The following is a 22,500-nucleotide window of genomic DNA, read 5'->3' on the forward strand; positions in this document are numbered from 1 at the left end:
ACACATCATCATCATCATCAACCTCCACATTGTTCTAAAATAGATCTAGAACGTACTGGACGTCTTAGCATGATGACAAATCGTTAAAGCGTAAAAAAAAAAAGAAGACAAAAGACAGTCAGATAATGTTGGATGTACGGTAACAATAGGGTTATAGGCGGGGGGGTGGAGGCGGAGAGAATGATTGGGCAACACCCCCCCCCCCCCCAGAAAGCCCCTTGTGTGTCCGCTCGAGCCTTTGCGCTCCAATTTGCCGACCGCTTGTTGAAACAGTTAGGGCTTACGCAGGAGGGGGGGGGGGGGAAGGCTTACGCAGGCCTTTCTCTCACATCACCGACGCTAAGCTCGCTGCTTAGCAATAGCTGTACGAGTAGCTACTAATTAGCAACACGGAGGAGGAGGGGTGGGAGGGGGGAGGGGGGGTTAGGGGGTGGTCTGTGAGGAAAGCTGTCAGTGGTGTTTGCTAGCACATCATTTTTCAACCCCCCCCCCTCCTGTGCTTCAGTCTACGCTTTAAGAGAAGGTAGGTAGGCGCTGTGTGTGAAAAAAAAACACCCTAATTATTCGTTCAATTCCGTGGGGTTACACTCCTGTGTTTGCCCCCCCCCTTGGTTTATACTGGGGTACAGGACGTTGTCCTGCCCTGTCCTACTTCAACAGGGTGTGAGTGTGTGTGTGTGTGTGTGTGTGTGTGTGGGAGGGGGGGAGGAATCAGTCGCACGGGTGCAGGAATTACCCCCCCCCCCACACACACACACACACACACACATGCACACATTAACCTCCCCCCCCACACACCCCCACACACACGTAGACATTAACCCCCTCCCCCCCCAACATACACACACACACACACGCACACACATTAACCCCCCCCCCCTACACACACACACACACACACACACACACACACTAACCCGGGTCATTCCGCACCTTTGTCAGACAGCCAGGCTCCATTACAGCTAAGCCTGGCTAATAGCGGCCAGTCATTAGCCAACATAACGACGTCTCATTGTGAGGCGGATCTGGAGTGACACGGACAAGTGGCTCTGGATAATTAAATTAGATCGGAGCTGTTGGAGCTGCGGAGGGAGGGACGGGGGGGACGGGGGGGGACGGGGGGACAGGGGGACAGGGGGGACGGGGGGGACGGGGGGACGCTCGGCGGCACACAATGATCATTCAGAGTTAATGGGCAAAACAACATTAGCTAGCCAGCTAGCGAACAACCACACCCCGCACTCACACTCTTCACACTCACACTCTCACACTCTCTCTCTCTCTGAAGTACAGAGGGAAATGTCAAAGGGGTTGGATTCGCCGCATTGGCTAAATGTCAACATGTGTGTTTGGAGGGCTCTCAACCCCACCCCGCCCCTGCCTGCGCCCATAATTGCTCTGTGTTTAATATTTCAGTTGTTTTATTTTATTCCCCCCCCTCTGCCCCCCCCCCCCCCCCCCCCTCCCTCCCCTCCCTCTCCTACATCGGGGGGCCCGGAGTGGGGGGACCTGGCACATGCATATGCAGTCGAGCCGTCGGCTACGGAGGGAAACAGATAAAAGGGACAGAGGGACAGACGGACGGAGGGACGGACGGACGGATGGGGCGGAGAGAGAAAAGAAAAACAGGTGAAGCACACAGACAGACAGACAGACAGACAGACAGACAGACACACAGACACAGACAAGACAAGACAGACTCATCGAAACAATTTCCTTTCATGTTGCTCCACGTATTAACCTTGATACTGAACAAACAAAGCTGGGAGCGGAGCAGAACACACACTGGAAACATTCCCTCTGTCCTTCCCAGGGAATAGGAGAAGGAATTATCAGTTTTTTTTTTTAAACAGCTCGTTTGGACCCTCTACTCTTACTGTCTACTGTAACCGTTGGGTTTTTGTTTGGGTTGGGCAGCTGTCAGTGATTGGCTTAGAAACCGTTGAGTCCGGTGGGCGGGCGGGGGGGGGGGGTGCGGGGGTGTGGGGGGTGTGTGGTGTCAACTGAACTTTACTTTGGCTGGAAACGGGGTCAGGGGAAAATAATGTCTCCTGTATCCTCACTGAAAAACACTGTTCGGTGTTCTCACCGGCTCGGCGAATGAAAACGTCGATGAAATCCGAATACTTTCAATTAGTGTACCACTTCTCGGTCGGGCTAATCTGATTGGATAGTGGTGCTGTGAAACTTAACTGGATAAAATTTCGATATTTTCATTTCGTGACCCCCAAAAAGTATACAACCCCCCGAAATATATTTATTAGCTTATAATCCCTGCCCTGAACGAGTATAGGCCTGAAGTATATTCAGACAAGTGCCTCAGACGCAGATCTGAGGGATGTTGTGCCGAGAGAAGAGACGTATTCAATCCAGATAACATCCAAGGGCAGGATCCCGTATGATCCTGCAGAGAGCCCCGAGCACACGCCGTCCAAGTTTTCACAACGAATACCCAAAACGTGTCACACACACACACACACATAGACACACACACACCAGTTAATATGCTGGCTACTGAATTTTGATCAGGCAGCGAGATAGACGGCCCCGGCTTGCTAGAGAGCGGAGAGCGCGCAGGGGGGGGCTTCTCCGCTTCTCCCCTTTTCTCCTTCTCCCCAGCCCCCCCCCCGCCCCCCTGTACACATTACATTAGTGTCGAGCAAGTACATAAAAGAGAAAGATTAAAGAGAGCGGGAGATAAAGGATGAGGAGGGCTGACGCGGAGGTCAGGGCTAGGGGGGTAAACTGTCAGTTACAGATAACAACAATGCGCTGAAACATTTAACATTCAGACAAAACGACGGGGTCACACAGACACGGTTAGACACCGATGATTAAATAATACCTGGAGCTGAGGCGTTACGATTTGAATGACGTTACCGACGCAACAGGTGTGATTAACTTTGTAAGCGTTGTAATTGGCTGACCGGCCGTATCTTGTTTTATTAACTGTCGTCCGTCGTTCATTAAGCAACCGCAAAGTGTGTGTTTCACACGCTCACGCAGACAGGAGGAAGACAGAAGCACTGTGGTGAATACTGCATACCTCCGCCTCTCTGAAGGATACAGTGTGTGCGTGTGTGTGTGTGTGTATGTGTGTGTTTGTGTGTGAGTGTGTGTGTGCATGTGTGTTTGCGTGTGTGCGCGTGTGTGTGTGTGTGCGTATTTGTGTGTGCACACATGTGCTTGTACGCACACGTGCTTGTGTGTGTGTGTGTGTGCCTGTGTGTGTACAACCACCACACAACACAACCAACGTACCTAGTGGTACGTGTGTGTGTGTGTACCTGCATGCATATGCATGTGTGCGTGTGTACAACAACCAACAACCAAAACCCGCAACCTCACAACGCGACGACGTACCTTGAGCTCGCGGAAGAACACGCTGCTGCGCGCCCACTCCACGATGGAGAACAGCGTCTGGTCGGCCATCTTGCACATCAGGCCGAAGGTGTTGAGCTTCTCGTGTTTCCCCCGGCTGGCCTGCTCCTGCTGCAGGTAGGCCAGGATCTTGGCCTGCACCTGGGGCTCGTCCGGCTCGCACTTCAGCAGCTCCACGATCAGGTGCGGGAAGGTGGGCGGCGAGCCCGACTGGTAGGCGTCCATATACGGGTACACGCCCCCTCCCCCGCCACCCCCTCCCCCGCCCCCTCCCCCCCCTCCTCCGCCCCCGCCCATGATGGACTCCGGGGAGCTAGTGTACGGGTCCGGGTACTCGGACTTGATCGTGCGGCTCTGGAAGTGTCCGTACGCCACCGCCGCCGCGGCCGCCTGGTACCCCGCGTGGAGCCCTCCCACCCCCCCGACCCCGCCTCCCGCGTGCGGCGGCATCGCCATGGAGATGGGGGAGGTGACGAAGGGGCTGCGGTCGTAGTCTGTGGGGGGGAGGGCGGCGTGGGAGCCCACGCCGTGGTGGTGGTGGTGGTGGTGGTGGTGGGCGGTGGCGTGGTGGAGGTGGGAGCCCAGCGGGAGGCCCTTGGAGGCGGCCGAGTGGATGTTCTGGAGGGCGGAGGAGATGGTGAGGTCGGTGGGGACGGCCTGCATCACCTGGGTCATGGCCTCGATCTTCAGGCCGCTGGCGCGGATCAGCGCCTTCTTCTGTTGCTTCAGGGCGCGGTCGCGCTTGTACATGGGGCCGAACTTGTTGCGGCCGCCGCGCATCCGGTCCGCCCTCACCGCTAGAGGAGGAGAGAAAGAGAAGAGAGAGAGGAGAGAGAGAGAACAGAGGAGAGAGGAGAGAAGAGGAGAGAGGAGAGACAAGAGAGAGAGGAGAGACAAGAGAGAAGAGAGAGGAGACAAGAGAGGAGAGAAGAGAGAAGAGAGAAGAGGGGAGAAGAGAGGAGAGAAGAGAAGAGAAGAGAGAAGAGAGAGGAGAGAAGAGAGGGGAGAGAAGAGAGGAGAGGAGAGAGAAGAGAGGAGAAGAGAGAGAAGAGAGGAGAGGAGAGAGAAGAGAGAGAGAGGAGAGAGAGGAGAGAGAGAGGAGAGGAGAGGAGAGAGGAGAGAGAGAGAGAGAGAGAGAGGAGAGGAGAGAGAGAGAGGAGAGGAGAGGAGAGAGGAGAGAAGAAAGAAGAGAAGACAGAAGAGAGAAGAGAGGAGAGGAGAGAGGAGAGAAGAGAAGAGGAGAGACAAGAGAGAAGAGAGAGGAGAAAAGAGAGGAGAGAGGAGAGAAGAGGAGAGGAGAGAGGAGAAGAGAGAGAGGAGAAGAGAGAGAGGAGAGAGGAGAGAGAGGAGAGACAAGAGAGAAGAGAGAGGAGACAAGAGAGGAGAGAAGAGAGAAGAGAGAAGAGGAGAGAAGAGAGGAGAGAGAAGAGAGAGAGGAGAGGAGAGAAGAGAGAAGAGAAGACAGAAGAGAGAAGAGAGGAGAGGAGAGAGGAGAGAAGAGAAGAGGAGAGAGGAGAGAGAAGAGGAGAGAGAAGAGAGAAGAGAGAGAGGAGAAGAGAGAAGAGAGAAGAGGAGAGAGAAGAGGAGAGAGAAGAGAGAAGAGAAGAGGAGAGAGGAGAGAGAAGAGGAGAGAGAAGAGAGAAGAGAGAGAGGAGAAGAGAGAAGAGAGAAGAGGAGAGAGAAGAGAGAAGAGAGAAGACAGGGGAGGAGAGAGAGAGGAGACATGGGAGAAGAGAAGAGAGGAGAGAAGAGAAGAGAAGAGAAGAGAAGAGAAGAGAGGAGAGAAGAGAGAGGAGAGGAGAGAAGAGAAGAGAAGAGAGGAGAGAAGAGAAGAGAGAAGAGAAGAGAGAAGAGAGAAGACAGGGGAGGAGAGAAGAGAAGAGAGGAGAGAAGAGAGAAGAGAGAAGAGAAGAGAAGAGAGGAGAGGAGAGGAGAGAAGAGAGGAGAGGAGAGAAGGAGAGGAGAGAGAAGAGAGAAGAGAGAAGAGAGAAGACAGGGGAGGAGAGAGAGAGGAGACATGGGAGAAGAGAAGAGAGGAGAGAAGAGAAGAGAAGAGAGGAGAGGAGAGAAGAGAAGAGAGAAGAGAGGAGAGAAGAGAAGAGAGAAGAGAGGAGAGAAGAGAAGAGAGGAGAGAAGAAAAGAGAGGAGAGGAGAGAAGAGAGAAGAGAAGAGAGGAGAGGAGAGAAGAGAAGAGAAGAGAGAAGAGAGGAGAGAAGAGAAGAGAGGAGAGAAGAGAAGAGAGAAGAGAAGAAAAGAGAGGAGAGGAGAGAAGAGAGAAGAGAAGAGAAGAGAGGAGAGAAGAGAAGAGAGAAGAGAAGAAAAGAGAGGAGAGGAGAGAAGAGAGAAGAGAAGAGAGGAGAGGAGAGAAGAGAGAAGAGAGAAGAGAGAAGAGAGGAGAGGAGAGAAGAGAGGAGAGAAGAGAAGAGAGGAGAGGAGAGAAGAGAAGAGAGAAGAGAGAAGAGAGAAGAGAGGAGAGGAGAGAAGAGAAGAGAGGAGAGAAGACAAAAGAGAAGAGAAGAGAAGAGAGAAGAGAGGAGACAAGAGAGAAGAGGAGAGAGTTAGTTAGTTAGTGGGTTGAGGTTTAGGTCAGTCAGAGCATTGATAAGCTGTTTTACGGTAGGAGGTCTAAGGTTGCTTACGGCCTTGATATAGAACATTGTGCCGGTTTCACAGACGAGTCTTAACCCTAACCCTAGACTAAAAAGCCTCTTCAATGGAGGTTTCACACTGAAAGTGTGATTTAGTCCAGGACTCGGCTTAAGCCTTGTGTGTGAAACCGGCCCTTAATGTAAGCCCTTAAGGAAATACGACCCTTAAGGAAACAGCTATCACCAATGACTGAGTCATTGAATAACTCATGAATGTTTCCGACCAAGATAATAAAGTAGGTGTTTCACATTTATGACCAAAAGAAGAATTTCTGTAGTTATTCTGTTGACAGATAGCTAGTAGATCCTGGTTACTCATTAACCTGGAACAGTTTTTTTTTTTTACAATTGGTTTAACACTGATAGTAGAACAACACACTATGTGACACGGTCTGGTGAAGTCGGAACAACCGATTTAATGTTGTGAGCCTGCTAACAATGTAAAGTAGTGTTATATAGTTAACTAGGTAGCAGTGGGGGATTACTCACCCAATCCATTGCATTGTTGCAGTATTTTGGCTCGACGAGCGAGTTTGTGTTGTGATTCTCTTCCGTGTTTCAAAATAAAAGTCTGAACATTTAGATTGGTTGCCGACTTGTTTCCCCCCCTTCACCAGACCGTGTCACATAATCGCTCTGTCTAAAAGTCCTTCTCCTGCCAACCGTGGTCAGATAATGAACTATTGTTAACCTCACACCCCAAAATCTTTTTTTACGCTAGAAAGTCATTCATAACAGTGAAAATACCACCGCTCATCTGTGATCAGACTTTGCTGAGGTGCTGGAACTGAAGAGTACCAATAAAGTGCAAAATAACAGCATCCGCTCACTCAAACACTGTGCACAAAAACGTTTATTACGAGCTTTCGGTCATAGACATAAAGCAGTGACAAGTGAATGCAGTGGTGTAAAGAGTTCAAACCACATCACTTGATTTAGCCAATGCACAACACCTGGGTCAAATATTTCACCTAGTGGCACTGGCTAGACATCAAGGGAATTGTAGTCCTAGATTTAGTGGACTACAAAAAAACAGTAGAAAAAAAAGCTAGTAAGTCATAAACAATCATTCAAAAAAAATAAATATCTGAAACTTGAGCATTATAACGAACAAGACAAAAAAATTGTCAGCCATGTTCTGTAATAATCCCAATAGATGTTAAAACCAACAGACTCCTGTAGCGAAGACGTGTCCCGGCGCTGGGCCTAATGAGACACACACACACACACACACACACACACACACAGCTCTCGGTGCGACGGAGGACCGTGTGTGTGATCTGTGCCATGGGGAGGCTGGCTCCTGTAGGGAGGGGGGGGGGGCTCCTGTGGGGAGGGGGGGGTCTCTCTTAATTATTCATGCTTAATTATTTGAGCTCTCCTCCAGAGGGGCTGACCTGCCCAGTGTGGGGGGGGGGGTGTCTGGAGGGTCCCCCAACCACACACACACGCACACACACACACATGCACGCACACACAGACAGACAGACAGACAGACAGACAGACAGACAGACACACACACACACACACACACACATCCAGACAGACACACACACCTGCACACACACACACAGACAGACACACACACACACACACAAACACACACACACACAGACAGACACACGGACGCACGCACACACACCTGTGCACACACACACACACACACACACACACACACACAGACAGACAGACAGATACACACACACATGCATCACACACAGTGGTGTTGATCTAAGCCCAGAGGTCCACAGACACTGCCACCTAAAACAGCCCCCCCACACATTCACCCCCTCCCCCCCCACACACACTGACCCCTCCGCCCGCCCCCCCCACACACACTGACCCCCCCGCCCGCCACCCCCGCCCCCCCCCCCCCCCCCACACACACTCACATCTCTGAACCCCCCCACACACGCACACACACACTCACACACTCACCCCTGAACCGCCCCACACACAATGAACCCCACACACACCTCTGAACCCCCCTCCTCACACACACACACACACACACCACTGAACCCCCCTCCTCACACACACACACACACACACACACCTCTGAACCCCCCTCCCCTCACACACACACACACATTCACCTCTGAGCACCTTGATATGATTAACATGGGATGTTACTTAAAAAATGATCACAAAGAGCGTCCGTGTGTATCCATTATACATCACTGCTGCCACGTTAACTATTAATGACTGAGAACAGCGTAATTAATGAGCTGAAAACTAACAGTCCACCCTTCTGGGAAAACACAATTAGGCTTCAACCTGGGCCGCGAATCAGGAATACTCTGCTTTTTTGATAGCAGTTTCTTTTTTGGAATCTCCCCCCACCCCCCTTCCATGCTTCTAATTAAACAAGGATATTTACATGCATGTTATACAGATTAAACTCGGCTGGAAATGGGGCTGTGGGTGTAGGGCTGGGGTGTAGGGCTGGGGGTGTAGGGGTGGGGTGTAGGTTTGGAGTGTAGGTTTGGAGTGTAGGTATGGGGTATAGTGGGGGTGTAGGTTTGGGGTGTAGGGCTGGGGTGTAGGGCTGGGGTGTAGGGCTGGGGGTGTAGGGCTGGGGTGTAGGGCTGGGGTGTAGGGCTGGGGTGTAGGGCTGGGGGTGTAGGGCTGGGGTGTAGGGCTGGGGGTGTAGGGATAGGGTGTAGGGCTGGGGGTGTAGGGCTGGGGTGTAGGGCTGGGGTGTAGGGCTGGGGGTGTAGGGATAGGGTGTAGGGCTGGGGGTGTAGGGATAGGGTGTAGGGCTGGGGTGTAGGGCTAGGGTGTAGGGCTGGGGTGTAGGGCTGGGGTGTAGGGCTGGTTGACCTCTCACCTCTGACCCCAGGCTGGGGGGGTCGTTAGTTTAAGGCCGCAGTCGTAGCCTGAGGTATCAAGCACCACAAGCGTGACAAAACCTTCCCCGAAGTTCCTCTGTTCCCAACTGAACACACACCACCACACGCACACCCCCCCCCCCCCCACACACACACACACACACACACTGCCGCGACACAAAGGCCCCTGCTTATGTCTGCTGATTTATGAGTGTTTAATATACAGGAATATTAAGCGGCCGTGAGGTGGGGATCCGTAGCGGATGGCAGCATATGAATGGTTCCCCTGGCCTGGCTCTGACACCCTGTTTGTCATGTCTGGCTCCGCTCCCTACTCCGGATGCGCATTACCCCCACGCACACACATGAATACCTATGATACCTATGCATAAGTAATGGGACAGGAGGACACCCGCAGCCTGGTAGACACAGCCACACAGCAGACAGGCCGCGGAGAGGAGAGGGGAGAGAGAGGAGAGAGAGGAGAGAGGAGAGAGGAGGGGAGAGAGAGAGGAGAGAGAGGAGAGGAGAGGGAGAGAGGAGAGGGGAGAGGAGAGGGGAGAGAGAGGAGAGAGGAGAGGGGAGAGGGGAGAGAGGAGAGTGAGGAGAGAGAGGAGAGGGAGCAGAGGAGGGGAGAGAGAAGAGAGGAGAGAGAGAGGAGAGGGAGGGGAGAGAGGAGAGAAGAGAGGAGAGGAGAGAGAGGAGGGGAGAGGTGAGAGAGGAGAGAGAGGAGAGAGAGAGGAGAGAGGGGGGAGAGGAGAGGGGAGAGAGAGAGGAAAGGGGAGAGAGAAGAGAGAGGAGAGAGAGAAGAGAGAGCAAAGAGGAGAGAGAGAGAGGAGAGAGAGGAGAGAGAGGAGAGAGGAGAGAGAGATCCATTAATACCTGGAACAAATATGTTGCTACACTCTTACACTACTACTAGCTTACCACCTGGGAGATTGTTTTGTTGTCAATAATCATAGCTTGCTGCAACAGAAGGAAGAATCAACTATTGGTATCACTTTACTGGAAGCCCGCAGGTAGCGTCCAACATGAATAAATGCATCTGTGATGCATCGTAAGACTTGCTGTAAGCAGGGACGACTGCATTATAATGTTTTATATCATTTCATCATTGATCCTGAGCTACGGTATTGTTAGCCATTTTCTGTCAGTTAAACATACATGTTGTATAGAGAGATATAATATTAAGGCCTTATATTATTAAGGCCTTATAAGGCAACATACATGCCTATAATATGCTAGAACACGTAAGGTGTGTGTGCTAAGTTCATACACTTACGATGAGGGTTGATCGGAATTAGATTGGATATTAGATCAGATTGTACATGTGAATACTACCAACAATAATAATAATAATAATAATACATTAGACTTATATAGCGCTTTTCTAGACACTCAAAGACGCTTTACAAACGGAAAGGATCGAGTAGTAATAATAAAAGGAAACAAAACAAATCAATAAAAGAAAGTATGGGGGGCTAATTAAGGTAGTGCTGGGGACACATGGCAAGGGGAGGGGGAGAGGATTAACTGTTGAAGGCGAGCTTGAAGAGGTGGGTTTTGAGGGACTGTTTAAATGTTGGCAGGGTGTTGGCAGGGTGTTGGAATAGTGTAACTATTACACGTCAAGGCATGTACGGTACTGTCAGGCCTGTGTCCATCCTCTAGAAGGGAAGGGAGAGGAACATATCTTTGCTGTCCTTTCACACAATCTCACACAACAACAACAGGAATCGTGTGAATTTGAAATCATATCATAAGACTCTGGCTGTACATTAGGTCAGAGGATATTATCACCGGCGTAAATACAACAACAAAAGGATATCTGGATAACACGTGAGCCCGCTCTTCCTCCGGGAGGGAGATAGGGCGTCACCGAACCTTTATCAACCCAGATAACATGGCTGCTGCTTCTCTCAGGACAGACATGTCAGAATATCCTCTGTGTCAGACAGGCTGATATGAAGCCCTATTCACGGCCCAGTCTAAACCCTGTTAGTTACAGCGCTACGCTACCGTGCTACGCTACCATGCTACGCTACCGTGCTACGGCCTTATCAACCGACAAGGACGTAAAGGCCATTGGAGGATACGAGAGAGAGAGAGAGAGAGAGAGAGAGAGGCGAAAACAACCCCCCCCCAAAAATAACTGTTTGCCCTAACGAAACTGGAAACAATGCCATTGTAGGCTACACGTTTTTCCTTCCAAAAAAAAAAAGAAAGAAGAAGAAATAAAAAATAAATAAAAAGAAAACTACACACAAACGAAACAAGGCGAATGTCGGCTGGCCGCGCTCGGCTCTAGCCTGGAGTTAAACACCTTTTTGGTTAGTATATGAATATATTTATGTGTTTACTGAAACGCTACGTGGGAGAGAGAGAGAGAGATCCATGGTTCCAGCACCGTGCAAAGTCTTCACAGGGCTGTGTGAGGGCTCCACGCTACACCCCCCTACCCTGCACCCCTCCACCCTACGCAACACCCCCCACCCCTCTTCGCTGCACCCCTACGCTACACCCCTCCATGCTACACCCCCATACACTGCACCCCTCCACCCTCCACCCCTCCATGCTACACTCCCCTATACTACACCCCATCACCCTGCACCCTCCACCCTCAACCTCTCCACCCCTCCACCCTCCACCCTCCACCCTCCAACCCTCCTCCCCCCCCCCCCCCCCCCCCCGGCCCCCCCGGCCCCAGCGCAGCAGACAGACCGCTGCAGGGCGCATCCACACAACCGCTCGCCGACCAAAACAAATCAAGCAGCAGTAAAGCTGTACAATGACAGGCCTGGGAAAGTTTGCCCTGCGGCCGTTCACAATTAATAGTAATTAATACAGCACTCCTGAGGGCTAAGGGGAGAGGACTCCACAAAGATATGCTGTCTTGAAAAAAGGAAAAAAAGAATAGATAGAAGAAAAAAAGAAAAAAAAGGGCTTTGGTGGTGGTGGTGGTGGTGGTCACGAAGGGTTTGGTATGAAGACGGACTCATCGGTTCTCTCATTTTCTCACGTTCAGTAAATGTTTAAATGACTTCAAGAAAACAGTGTGTCGACGTGTGTGTGTGTGACCAACACACATTTATAGAGTTATTAATACCAGTTCAAATGCTGCGTCACAGTGTGACGAGAATGTTTTCGCCCGGAGATATCATAATAAAATCGTAGTTTCTTATTTGTTATTCTAATTTTGGTGTTCTATTTCAGTTGGTGGGTTTGGTCACCTGTTTTCCTTGAGATACCAGTTAGGAGGCTAACCAGCAGCTACTTCCCCAGGCTCATAAACAGGCCCACTGTAGACAACTGACTATCATCCCCAAGCACATCCCATGTATACAGACTACCTAACCTTAACACATCCCATGTATACAGACTACCTAACCTTAACACACCCCATGTATACAGACTACCTAACCTTAACAAGCACACCCCATGTATACAGACTACCTAACCTTAACACACCCCATGTATACAGACTACCTAACCTTAACAAGCACACCCCATGTATACAGACTACCTAACCTTAACAAGCACACCCCATGTATACAGACTACCTAAACCTTAACACACCCCATGTATACAGACTACCTAAATCTTAACAAGCACACCCCATGTATACAGACTACCTAACCTTAACAAGCACGCCCCATGTATACAGACTACCTAAACCTTAACAAGCACGCCCCATGTATACAGACTACCTAAACCTTAACAAGCACGCCCCATGTATACACACTACCTAACCTTAACAAACACATCCCATGTATACAGACTACCTAAACCTTAACAAGCACGCCCCATGTATACAGACTACCTAAACCTTAACAAGCACACCCCATGTATACAGACTACCTAACCTTAACAAGCACACCCCATGTATACAGACTACCTAACCTTAACAAGCACACCCCATGTATACAGACTACCTAACCTTAACACACCCCATGTATACAGACTACCTAAACCTTAACACACCCCATGTATACAGACTACCTAAACCTTAATAAGCACACCCCATGTATACACACTACCTAACCTTAACAAGCACACCCCATGTATACAGACTACCTGAACCTTAACACATCTCATGTATACAGACTACCTAACCTTAACACACCCCATGTATACAGACTACCTAACCTTAACACACCCCATGTATACAGACTACCTAACCTTAACACACCCCATGTATACAGACTACCTAACCTTAACACACCCCATGTATACAGACTACCTAAACCTTAACAAGCACACCCCATGTATACAGACTACCTAACCTTAACACACCCCATGTATACAGACTACCTAACCTTAACAAGCACACCCCATGTATACAGACTACCTAACCTTAACACACCCCATGTATACAGACTACCTGAACCTTAACAAGCACACCCCATGTATACAGACTACCTAACCTTAACACACCCCATGTATACAGACTACCTAAACCTTAACAAGCACACCCCATGTATACAGACTACCTAAACCTTAACACACCCCATGTATACAGACTACCTAAACCTTAACAAGCACACCCCATGTATACAGACTACCTAAACCTTAACAAGCACACCCCATGTATACAGACTACCTAACCTTAACACATCCCATGTATACAGACTACCTAAACCTTAACAAGCACACCCCATGTATACAGACTACCTAACCTTAACACATCCCATGTATACAGACTACCTAAACCTTAACAAGCACACCCCATGTATACAGACTACCTAACCTTAACACATCCCATGTATACAGACTACCTAAACCTTAACAAGCACACCCCATGTATACAGACTACCTAAACCTTAACACATCCCATGTATACAGACTACCTGAACCTTAAGCTTCGGTTCCTGACATTGCATTGCAGCATAAAACATAATAAGCAGCGCGCGAGTTGAGGGGGGATGAGGCCTGAAATAAAAAACGGTCAAAATCACCCCCCTTCTAAAACTGCCATCCCCCCTTTCCATCCATGTCATTTTTTATCAATGAAGGAGGTATTACTGCTATTTCAACATTTAGTTTTGCGCATATTGAGTAAAATACTGTGGGCGAGGGGGCACGCACACATGCAATGACATTTTTACCAAGTCACTGACACTGAAGTCACTGACGCTGTGGGGATGCTAACATTGTCCCCATATGATAACATCCACCATCCCCCCTGATTTTCTTTTACCACTTGAGTACTGATAATAAGGCAATAATAATTAAAGCATAATTCAAGATAAAAAATAAGCGACAGCAGTACAGGACATAAATGACTGAAAATAATATGTATAATACAAGATAAAGGTGACAATAGTACAGGTAAGACAGGATACACTAGTGGTGCCACTAGTGATAATAGATAGTTCAGTAGTAAAGTGGCTGTGAGTTTAAGAATTGGACTCTCTTCCACTTGTGTAATGTGACGTAACAATAAAGCTGAAACTTGAACTAGGACGAGGCTTTGTTCTAACAGAGGTTTTGTTCTAACAGAGGCAGGTCTCTGGGTGGAAGCCAGGAAGGCCTCAAAATATTACATTCGTTGGACCATCGTCACTGTCATGACCTCATATTCTGGTGCACACTTACTAGTCCTACTGTAGTCGGCCAACTATATAAAACAAAAGTAGTACTATTACACGTACACTGATACTAGGAGGATAGTATTAATGATAGTACAACTGTTACACAAACACTGATACTAGGAGTGTTGTATTAATGATACACTGATACTAGGAGGGTAGTATTAATGATACACTGATATTAGGAGTGCTGTATTACTACTAGGAGGGTTGTATTAATACTAGGAAGAGTGTATTAATACTAGGAGTGTTGTATTAATACTGGGAGTGTTGTATTAATACTAGGAGGGTTGTATTAATGATACACTGATACTAGAAGGCTTGTATTGATGATAGGAGGAGTGTATTAATGATAGGAGGAGTGTATTAATGATAGGAGGAGTGTATTAATGATAGGAGGCGTTCTTACCTTCTAGTTTCATCCCCACGGTGAGACACTTCTGGAAGCGGCAGTAGGGGCAGCGTTTCCTCTGCGTCTTGTCGATCTGACAGCTCTGGTTCTCTATACACGTGTAGCGCTTGTTGTTCTGGACGGTGCGCTTGAAGAAGCCCTGTGGGGAGAGAGGGAATGAACATGTCAGCACGTATGACCCCCTGTGTTTGGAACGGCGCTATTCACACAGACACAGAGACGCGCTCACGCAGACGCACAGAGAGACGCACGCACACACACACACACACACGCACACACACACACACGCACGCACGCACAAAGAGGTAAACACAAACACAAGCCTACGCTGACAGATGGATGTCGACGTTGTGTTAGTCGTCAGTAATAGAAGGAGGCCCAGAGAAACATCCAGATGTATGTGTGTGTGTATTATGTGTGTGTATGTGCATATGTGTGTGTGTGTGTGTGCGTGTGTGTGTGTATGTGTGTGTATGTGTGTGTGTATGTGTGTATGTGTGTGTGTGTGTGTGTGTGTGTGTATGTGTGTGTATGTATGTGTGTATGTGTGTATGTGTGTGTGTGTGTATGTGTGCGTGTGTGTGTGTGTGTGTGTGTGTGTGTGTGTGTGTGTGTGTGTGTAGGTATGTGTGTGTGTATGTGTGTGTATTATGACTGTTTTCATAATGTCAAAATGCACTGATAGTATTTGTCCTTTAGATATTGTACATATATGTGGACATAAATAAAGCATTTAAAATGTTTGTGTGTATGTATGTGTGTATGTGTGTGTGTGTGTGTGTGTGTGTGTGTATGTGTGTAGGTATGTGTGTGTATGTGTGTACGTATGTGTAAATTGTAAATTGTATGTGTGTATGTGTGTGTGTGTGTGTGTGTGTGTGTGTGTGTTCTCACCAACATGAAGACATGGAACATGAAGTCAATGATGCACAAAGACACATTCAAACAAATGCACACACACACACACACACACAATATATAAACAGTAGGAATGTTGTCAAGACAAGACCACTGCAGTGTGTAGTTTATAATATACGTTAGTAGATGTTGCTGGTTAAATCCTTCTGCCGTGTGTTAAAGGTGATAGGTGAAGACAGAACACACCTTGAATAAAGTGTAAAATAACACCAACACATCATGAAATATTCTTTCTACACTTTTTTTTCCAATGTGGTCAATATACCAAAGTATTTAGCAGTCGGAGCGGCAAGGATGTGGGTCTGCTCCTCTGGCGAATGGTTCTGTTGATAGTATTGTGAATTCGATGTGGTGAAAACTGCAGAACACTGTTTTCCTTTTCTCCATTATTACCATTTAACTTATAAACATACGGTGCCATTGCAGCATTATAAACAACTTCCAGATCGAAACAGCGTTTTCATGAGGCAACACGTTGCAATTTCAGCAATAATATCTCTCCCATAAAAACCCAACATCAGTATTCACTCTTACTACGGCATACCCCATAAAGGCTTCAGAATTTACTTGTAAAATCTCTTCCATCTCTCAACTTAATTATTAAAAAATATGAGCATAGAAGTAAGAAAATCCAATAAATTATATCCATAATTTACAGTTCCGGGATTACAAAAAGATTCTACCTGCACACGTCAAAATGTATTCAGTAGTACAGCAGGGCATAGCAGGGCTGGTAGTCCAGACACCCACCTGAGGGAGGCTCCCTAAGCCTTAGCCCATTTAAAAACACAGCTGTCAATATCTCACCAAATTTCAAACACACAGTTTCACAATCTGCATCGCCTGAATCAGTCCCACTTGCACATTAAAAAATAACCACGTTAGGGTTTCGGCCTTATACTGACTTCTAAAAAGGCAAACTTGTGTCAATGAAACGTTTTTTTTTCTCATTTTTTTCATTTTTTCTACCCCAGTTATTTTCCATTTAGGATACAGCATACTCTATAAATACAGACACCAAACCATAGTGTGGATACCAGCCGTCCAACGATGCGTAAAACCTCAAGACTTCTAGTTTCAGTCAGCAAGATCTACTGTATCTTCTCATCTGCGTGCCCAGTACAGTTTAGTGGTGTCTCTGTACAGTATGTCTGTGCATATGAATATATATGAATATATATATATATATATATATATATATATACATACACATAGATAGATATATAGATATTATCTTTACGCTTCTCATCTGCGTGCCCAGTACAGTTTAGTGGTGTATCTGTACAGTATGTCTGTATATATCTACATGTGTAAAGATAATATCTATATATCTATCTATGTATATATATATATATATATATATATATATATATATATATATATATATATATATACATATACATATATAGATAGATATATAGATAGATATTATCTTTACTCATGATACAGATTTCTTGAACAATATTTACTATCACAATATTCTTAATTGTGTATGTGCGTGATGTGTGTGTGTGTGTGTGTGTGTGTGTGTGTGTGTGTGTGTGTGTGTGTGTGTGTGTACCTGTATCTGTGAACTCAGTGTATTTCAGAGGTGGAATTACAAACACATTTAGCCCCCAGCATCTGCGGCGGGGACATCACCAGCAGAGCTCTGTGGCAGGGCGGATGTTGTTGTTGTTAAACGGGTACAGTGTGGTCTAATGTGGACTTCTCTCTCTGTGTGTGTGTGTGTGTGTGTGTGTGTGTGTGTGTGTGTGTGTGAGTCTGTGAGTCCATGTCCGTGTGCAGGTTCAATATGGTTTTACACTGTGTTGCTGTGTCTGTCTGTGTGGTAGCTAGTGTTTGCATGTGTCTTTGCGTGTGAGTGTGTGTGTGTGTTCAGGATAGATGCAGACTAATGCAGTACTCCGGTATGTAGTAACACTGTGTTAGTGTGTGTGTGTGTGTGTGTGTGTGTGTGTGTGTGTGTGTGTGTGTGTGTTCCGACACTGAGCTCTGATACCACCCATCTACGACCCACAGCAGAGGGCTAAACTGAACAAAAACAACTAAATTATTTTTTTTTCTGCCATTTTTCCGGTCCGGCACAAATAAAAACCTCCCAGCTTCCGTTATTAAAGTAACTACACAGCACACAGACAGACACCTCTAATCTGTTCCTGACAAGGACGAGGTCCTATTTACAACACAGCCACCATACACCCAAATACAGGACGATTTAGATTTAGCTGGAGCGAAAAAACCCATTCCAGAACCATCTATACACTCTATGGAAGATATACACGTTGGAAGTCAACACGTTGGGACATAATCTTACAGCCATTTGCACAGTAACGAAAAACAGTCTGCTAGAGAAGCTTTGACACACAACATAATTAGTGGGATCTATAGTCAGAGTGTGAATCGACTTCGCATCCCCTCTGCACAAGAGTCACAAAGGAGCGCGCCGATGCCATTGAAAGTATCCTCAAAGCAAAATGTGTAGCGTTTCAAGGTCAGAACATCAGATAAAATCTATAACATCTGTTTTGAATAATGTCCACATAGGCAAGAAAATACGTAGCCGGCATAAATGCGACGGCTCGGGCCTCACATTCAATGATTTCACAATTTCACAAGAGATTTAGCTTAACTATTGACAACCTTATTAGGGAAACGGATAGAAGTTGTTGCTTACAGCTCCAGTGCATTATTGGACAGGGAATGGCCCACTGCAGTGGACACAACACAACCCATGGAGGCTCCCATGGAGGTGGTGGAATAAAAAGGAGGAGAGGGGGAAATGTGAAAACCAACCTTGCAGCTTTCACAGGTGAGGAGTCCATAATGGTAGCCCGAAACCTTGTCTCCACACACAGGACACATCTCGTCCAGATCTTCGTCATAGGAGTAGTCCATCATTTTATACTGGGCGGCTGCAAACACAGACACATACACACACACACACACACACACACACACACACACAGACACATACACACACACACACACACACACACACACACACACACACACACACACACACACACACATGAGCACACAGAGAAGAAGACTGTAGGATCTAGGATATTAAAAGACCTGCCCTCAATATGCAATATTTTTTTCTTTCTTTTTTTTTCTTTTTCTTTACAATTCATTGACATCCCTAAACCGTAAAGTTTATGTTCTGAAAAACAATTGGTTATAGGGCTTGTGAAGTTTTGAGGCTTTAAAACACAAAACTATTATGGGGAATAGTGTTTTTTTTGGAGAGGAGCTGAAAGACAAAATAACCGTTTATTTCTATGTTGCTGCACAGCCTTATGCTCGGCAGTGGCAGACACAGGGCAAGTGTATGAAACCCCAGCTTCATAAATATTCATGATTTTAAGTCGTGAATTCATCAGGGAAATAGTGAGATATTAGAGTTAAGGATTCGAGGAGAAAATGTTACCGCCCACAGTCAAATCAAGACACCGTGTAACCTCTCTCTCTACAGGCGAAAGAGAAAGGAAAAAAACGGACTAAAATATATCTAACAGATTCCCTCACTGAGTCACCTAACACAACTGCTTCTCTTATGCACTTTACTGTACACATACACACTCACTCTCTCTATATATACATATATACATTACTGTATACAATATAACATGTTTTAAATGACAGCCATGTGTAGGTTTACGCACCTGTTTAGCATATTTCACAGGCATGAACGCCGGGGGAGAGAGTTGCCTTGATAAGCGGCCTATCCGACAGTAACGCAAACAGCTGAGCTGACATTTACAACGGTTACACACGTGTTTATTGTTCTAATAAAACGAGGAGAACAGAGGGAAACTGAAGGAATTATTTCCGGACACAGATCGAAAATTGAGATCCAGAATAATGCAACTCAAATGTATTTATCTGTTTATCTGTCTGTATCTGTTATATATATCTGGTATATAATATATACCATATATATATATATATTAGGCTATATTTATATAAACTGAACAGTTATTTTCTTTCCTGTAATGACCTTTTGATCCCGTATTCCCGAGTTTATCAGCGCAGAATATTTTGGCCTAAGTTCAAAGAAATGCAACAAGTCATATTAACTCCTATAAGTCCTATAACCTTATAGAGTATATTTCTACTCACTTGTACTTTTTCACGGTATAATAAAATGATGATGATGAGTTTAATTAGCCAACGGAAATTGTTCTTCGAAATTTGTAGTTGGCAAAAAAGTTGGTTTATTGCTCGTTTATAATACATATTTATATCTATGTATTTTATCAACGAACATCAACTTTCCGAGGCTTTTATATTTGTTTTGATGGGTAGAAATGAGGCCTGGGAAAAAATAAACCGATCAGATATCCTTGGAGTTTACCGCAGTTTCCACCTGAGCTATCGCAACCTGGTCTCACGTCTGCCGTGTGAGACCAGGCTGCCCACCAGCATAACTACAGCGTTTAAGTAGAAGTTTTGATCAATCTAACAGACGTTTTAAACCCCGAAATATTATTGGTATGTAGGCCATCGAGGAACCCGCGTGTGCAACATCGCCGATAAGATAAGAGTTGTGTTAGGTTAGGCTACTAATTTAAATCTTTAAGGTTTAGTTGAGCAGAATCTGATATTTTGAAAATAACCACGTCAACATGTCTTCTGATATCGGCCTGGAATTAAGATGTACAATTAGAGGAATTAGGGGGAGGTTTGGGATTAGGTCATGAGGTTATTTCACTGTGTTGCAATCCCAACATCTACCCCATAACCGTTTTGTTATTTCCATATCAAACTTTGAAACTTTCTGATAGGCCTATAGCCGACATTAATAAGCGGTCTTTTAGGTAAAAAGCCAAAGCGCTGCAGGCTATAAACCCTATCCTAATTCATAGCATAATCAACCAGTCAAATAGCCTATTAAAAAGGTCCGCAATATAATAACCCCCAAAACTGGATATTTATCAATAGTCAATTATTATCAATTTTTGGTGAGAACTAAATTATTTTATTCAATATTCTTGAAGCAGACTTGGTCTAAATTTCACTCTGTGCATCTTTGAGGTCATTTCTTGTTTTTATTCAATGATCACATCTACACTCAACTTCCAACCGACATGTAATAGTGACAAAATAACCTACAGCCTTTGACAAAATAATACAGGATCATGGATAACGCTTCTAGAATTATACTAATAAAACCAAGACTTCAATATATCCTAGAGTTTGTCAAATATAGACAATTATTTGTAGAGCTGAGACCGAGAACATTAAAACACAAACGTGGGAGATTTAGGATGGTTTACCTATCTGATGACTTTGAGTATGTCTGTAATTTCTAAATATGTCAAAAGTAAAAACCATAACGAATAAAAGCTAATAATACTATATGACAGAGTGAAACACTTAATCTTCTGCAAATTAAGCGCACGACACAGTACTGCGTGCGTGGACAGTAAATACATGGACAGTAATGCAGGGACTTTTTGGGGATAAAGTAGCCTAAATGAAAGCGACGTTTCTCTGTCGAAGACAGTTTCTCTCTCCGTCCCCAAGACAGTCAAGCTACCTCAACCACCTCAACATTCTACCTTCTGAATACTCAACATTCTACCTTCTGACCCTCAACATTCTCTCTTCTAAACCTCAACATTCTACCTTCTGACCCCTCAACATTCTACCTTCTAAACCCTCAACATTCTACATTCTGAACCTCAACATTCTACCTTCTAAACCCTCAACATTCTACCTTCTAAACTCTCAACATTCTACCTTCTAAGCCCTCAACATTCTACATTCTAAACCCTCAACATTCTCTCTTCTGAACCCTCAACATTCTCTCTTCTAAACCCTCAACATTCTCTCTTCTGAACCCTCAACATTCTATCTTCTGAACCCTCAACATTCTATCTTCTGAACCCTCAGCACTCTATCTTCTAAACCCTCAACACTCTATCTTCTAAACCCCTGGCACAACATCGGCCAGCAAATGTATACGAACCACCCTATATTATCAAAGTATACACTGTAAAGCACTTGGACTTATTGAGTTTCTGACCCCCCAAATAAACCCTGTTTGGTTTACGCACGCATGCATGGCCCGCATGATCCTCTCTCCCTGCACCGATGTGATATCACCCACGAGTCTATAGTGTCTAGTAGTGAAATCGACAGTTCAATAACATGTAATATCTTAACACACAATCGGGGCCCCCAATATCTTACCTTGCATATTTCTTGGCACGTGCCCTTGTTCCCCATGCGATCGAGTGAGTCCCAGAGATTCAGCCTCGAATTTGGGCAGCATGACAGGAGACCCAGCTCCGTCCGGGGGGCCACCACCTGGACCTGGACGGGAGAGGGGGGACACCACAGGCTCTCACAGCAGAATAACGGTCTTGTCCCAAATCAGGCGCACTCGTACGGTGGGGCTCTCAAGTCGTGCGGGCGCTCTCGGCTTTGACTCGGAATCGAACGGCTACATACCCGGGCGGTAGCCTTTAGAACAAGTTCATTTTTGCACAAAAGTGCGATATTGCGTAAAAGTGGAATAACGGAATTGCCCTAAAATATGAACATGGGGTCTCACGCCGCGAAGTTAGGGGAGCCAGACGCGTAATAGCGCGCCGATGTTCTCTCGCAATACAGTCTTGTCTTGTTTCTCTCAATGATGAAAAAAATAATAAATCTAAACACACACGAACACAACGAGGAGGAGGAATTAACCGGATTTTTAAAAAAGATGA

At 46.2% G+C, this 22,500-nt stretch overlaps 1 protein-coding gene across 1 annotated transcript in view; it reads right to left on the minus strand.

Annotated features, from left to right (window-relative positions):
- Positions 1-22,500, minus strand: part of nr5a2 (nuclear receptor subfamily 5, group A, member 2) — a 28,719-nt gene that overhangs the window by 2,891 nt on the left and 3,328 nt on the right. The window contains exons 3-7 of the mRNA XM_080529674.1: positions 21,980-22,102; positions 18,575-18,693; positions 14,858-14,999; positions 3,364-4,178; positions 2,497-2,635 (exon numbers count right to left, since the gene is read on the minus strand). Of these exons, the coding sequence (XP_080385800.1) occupies positions 2,497-2,635; positions 3,364-4,178; positions 14,858-14,999; positions 18,575-18,693; positions 21,980-22,102 (1,338 nt within the window). The remainder of the gene's footprint in view (positions 1-2,496; positions 2,636-3,363; positions 4,179-14,857; positions 15,000-18,574; positions 18,694-21,979; positions 22,103-22,500) is intronic.

This window comes from Nansenia antarctica (assembly GCF_963989245.1).
Source record: "Nansenia antarctica genome assembly, chromosome: 1".
Classification (NCBI taxonomy): Eukaryota; Metazoa; Chordata; class Actinopteri; order Argentiniformes; family Microstomatidae; genus Nansenia; species Nansenia antarctica.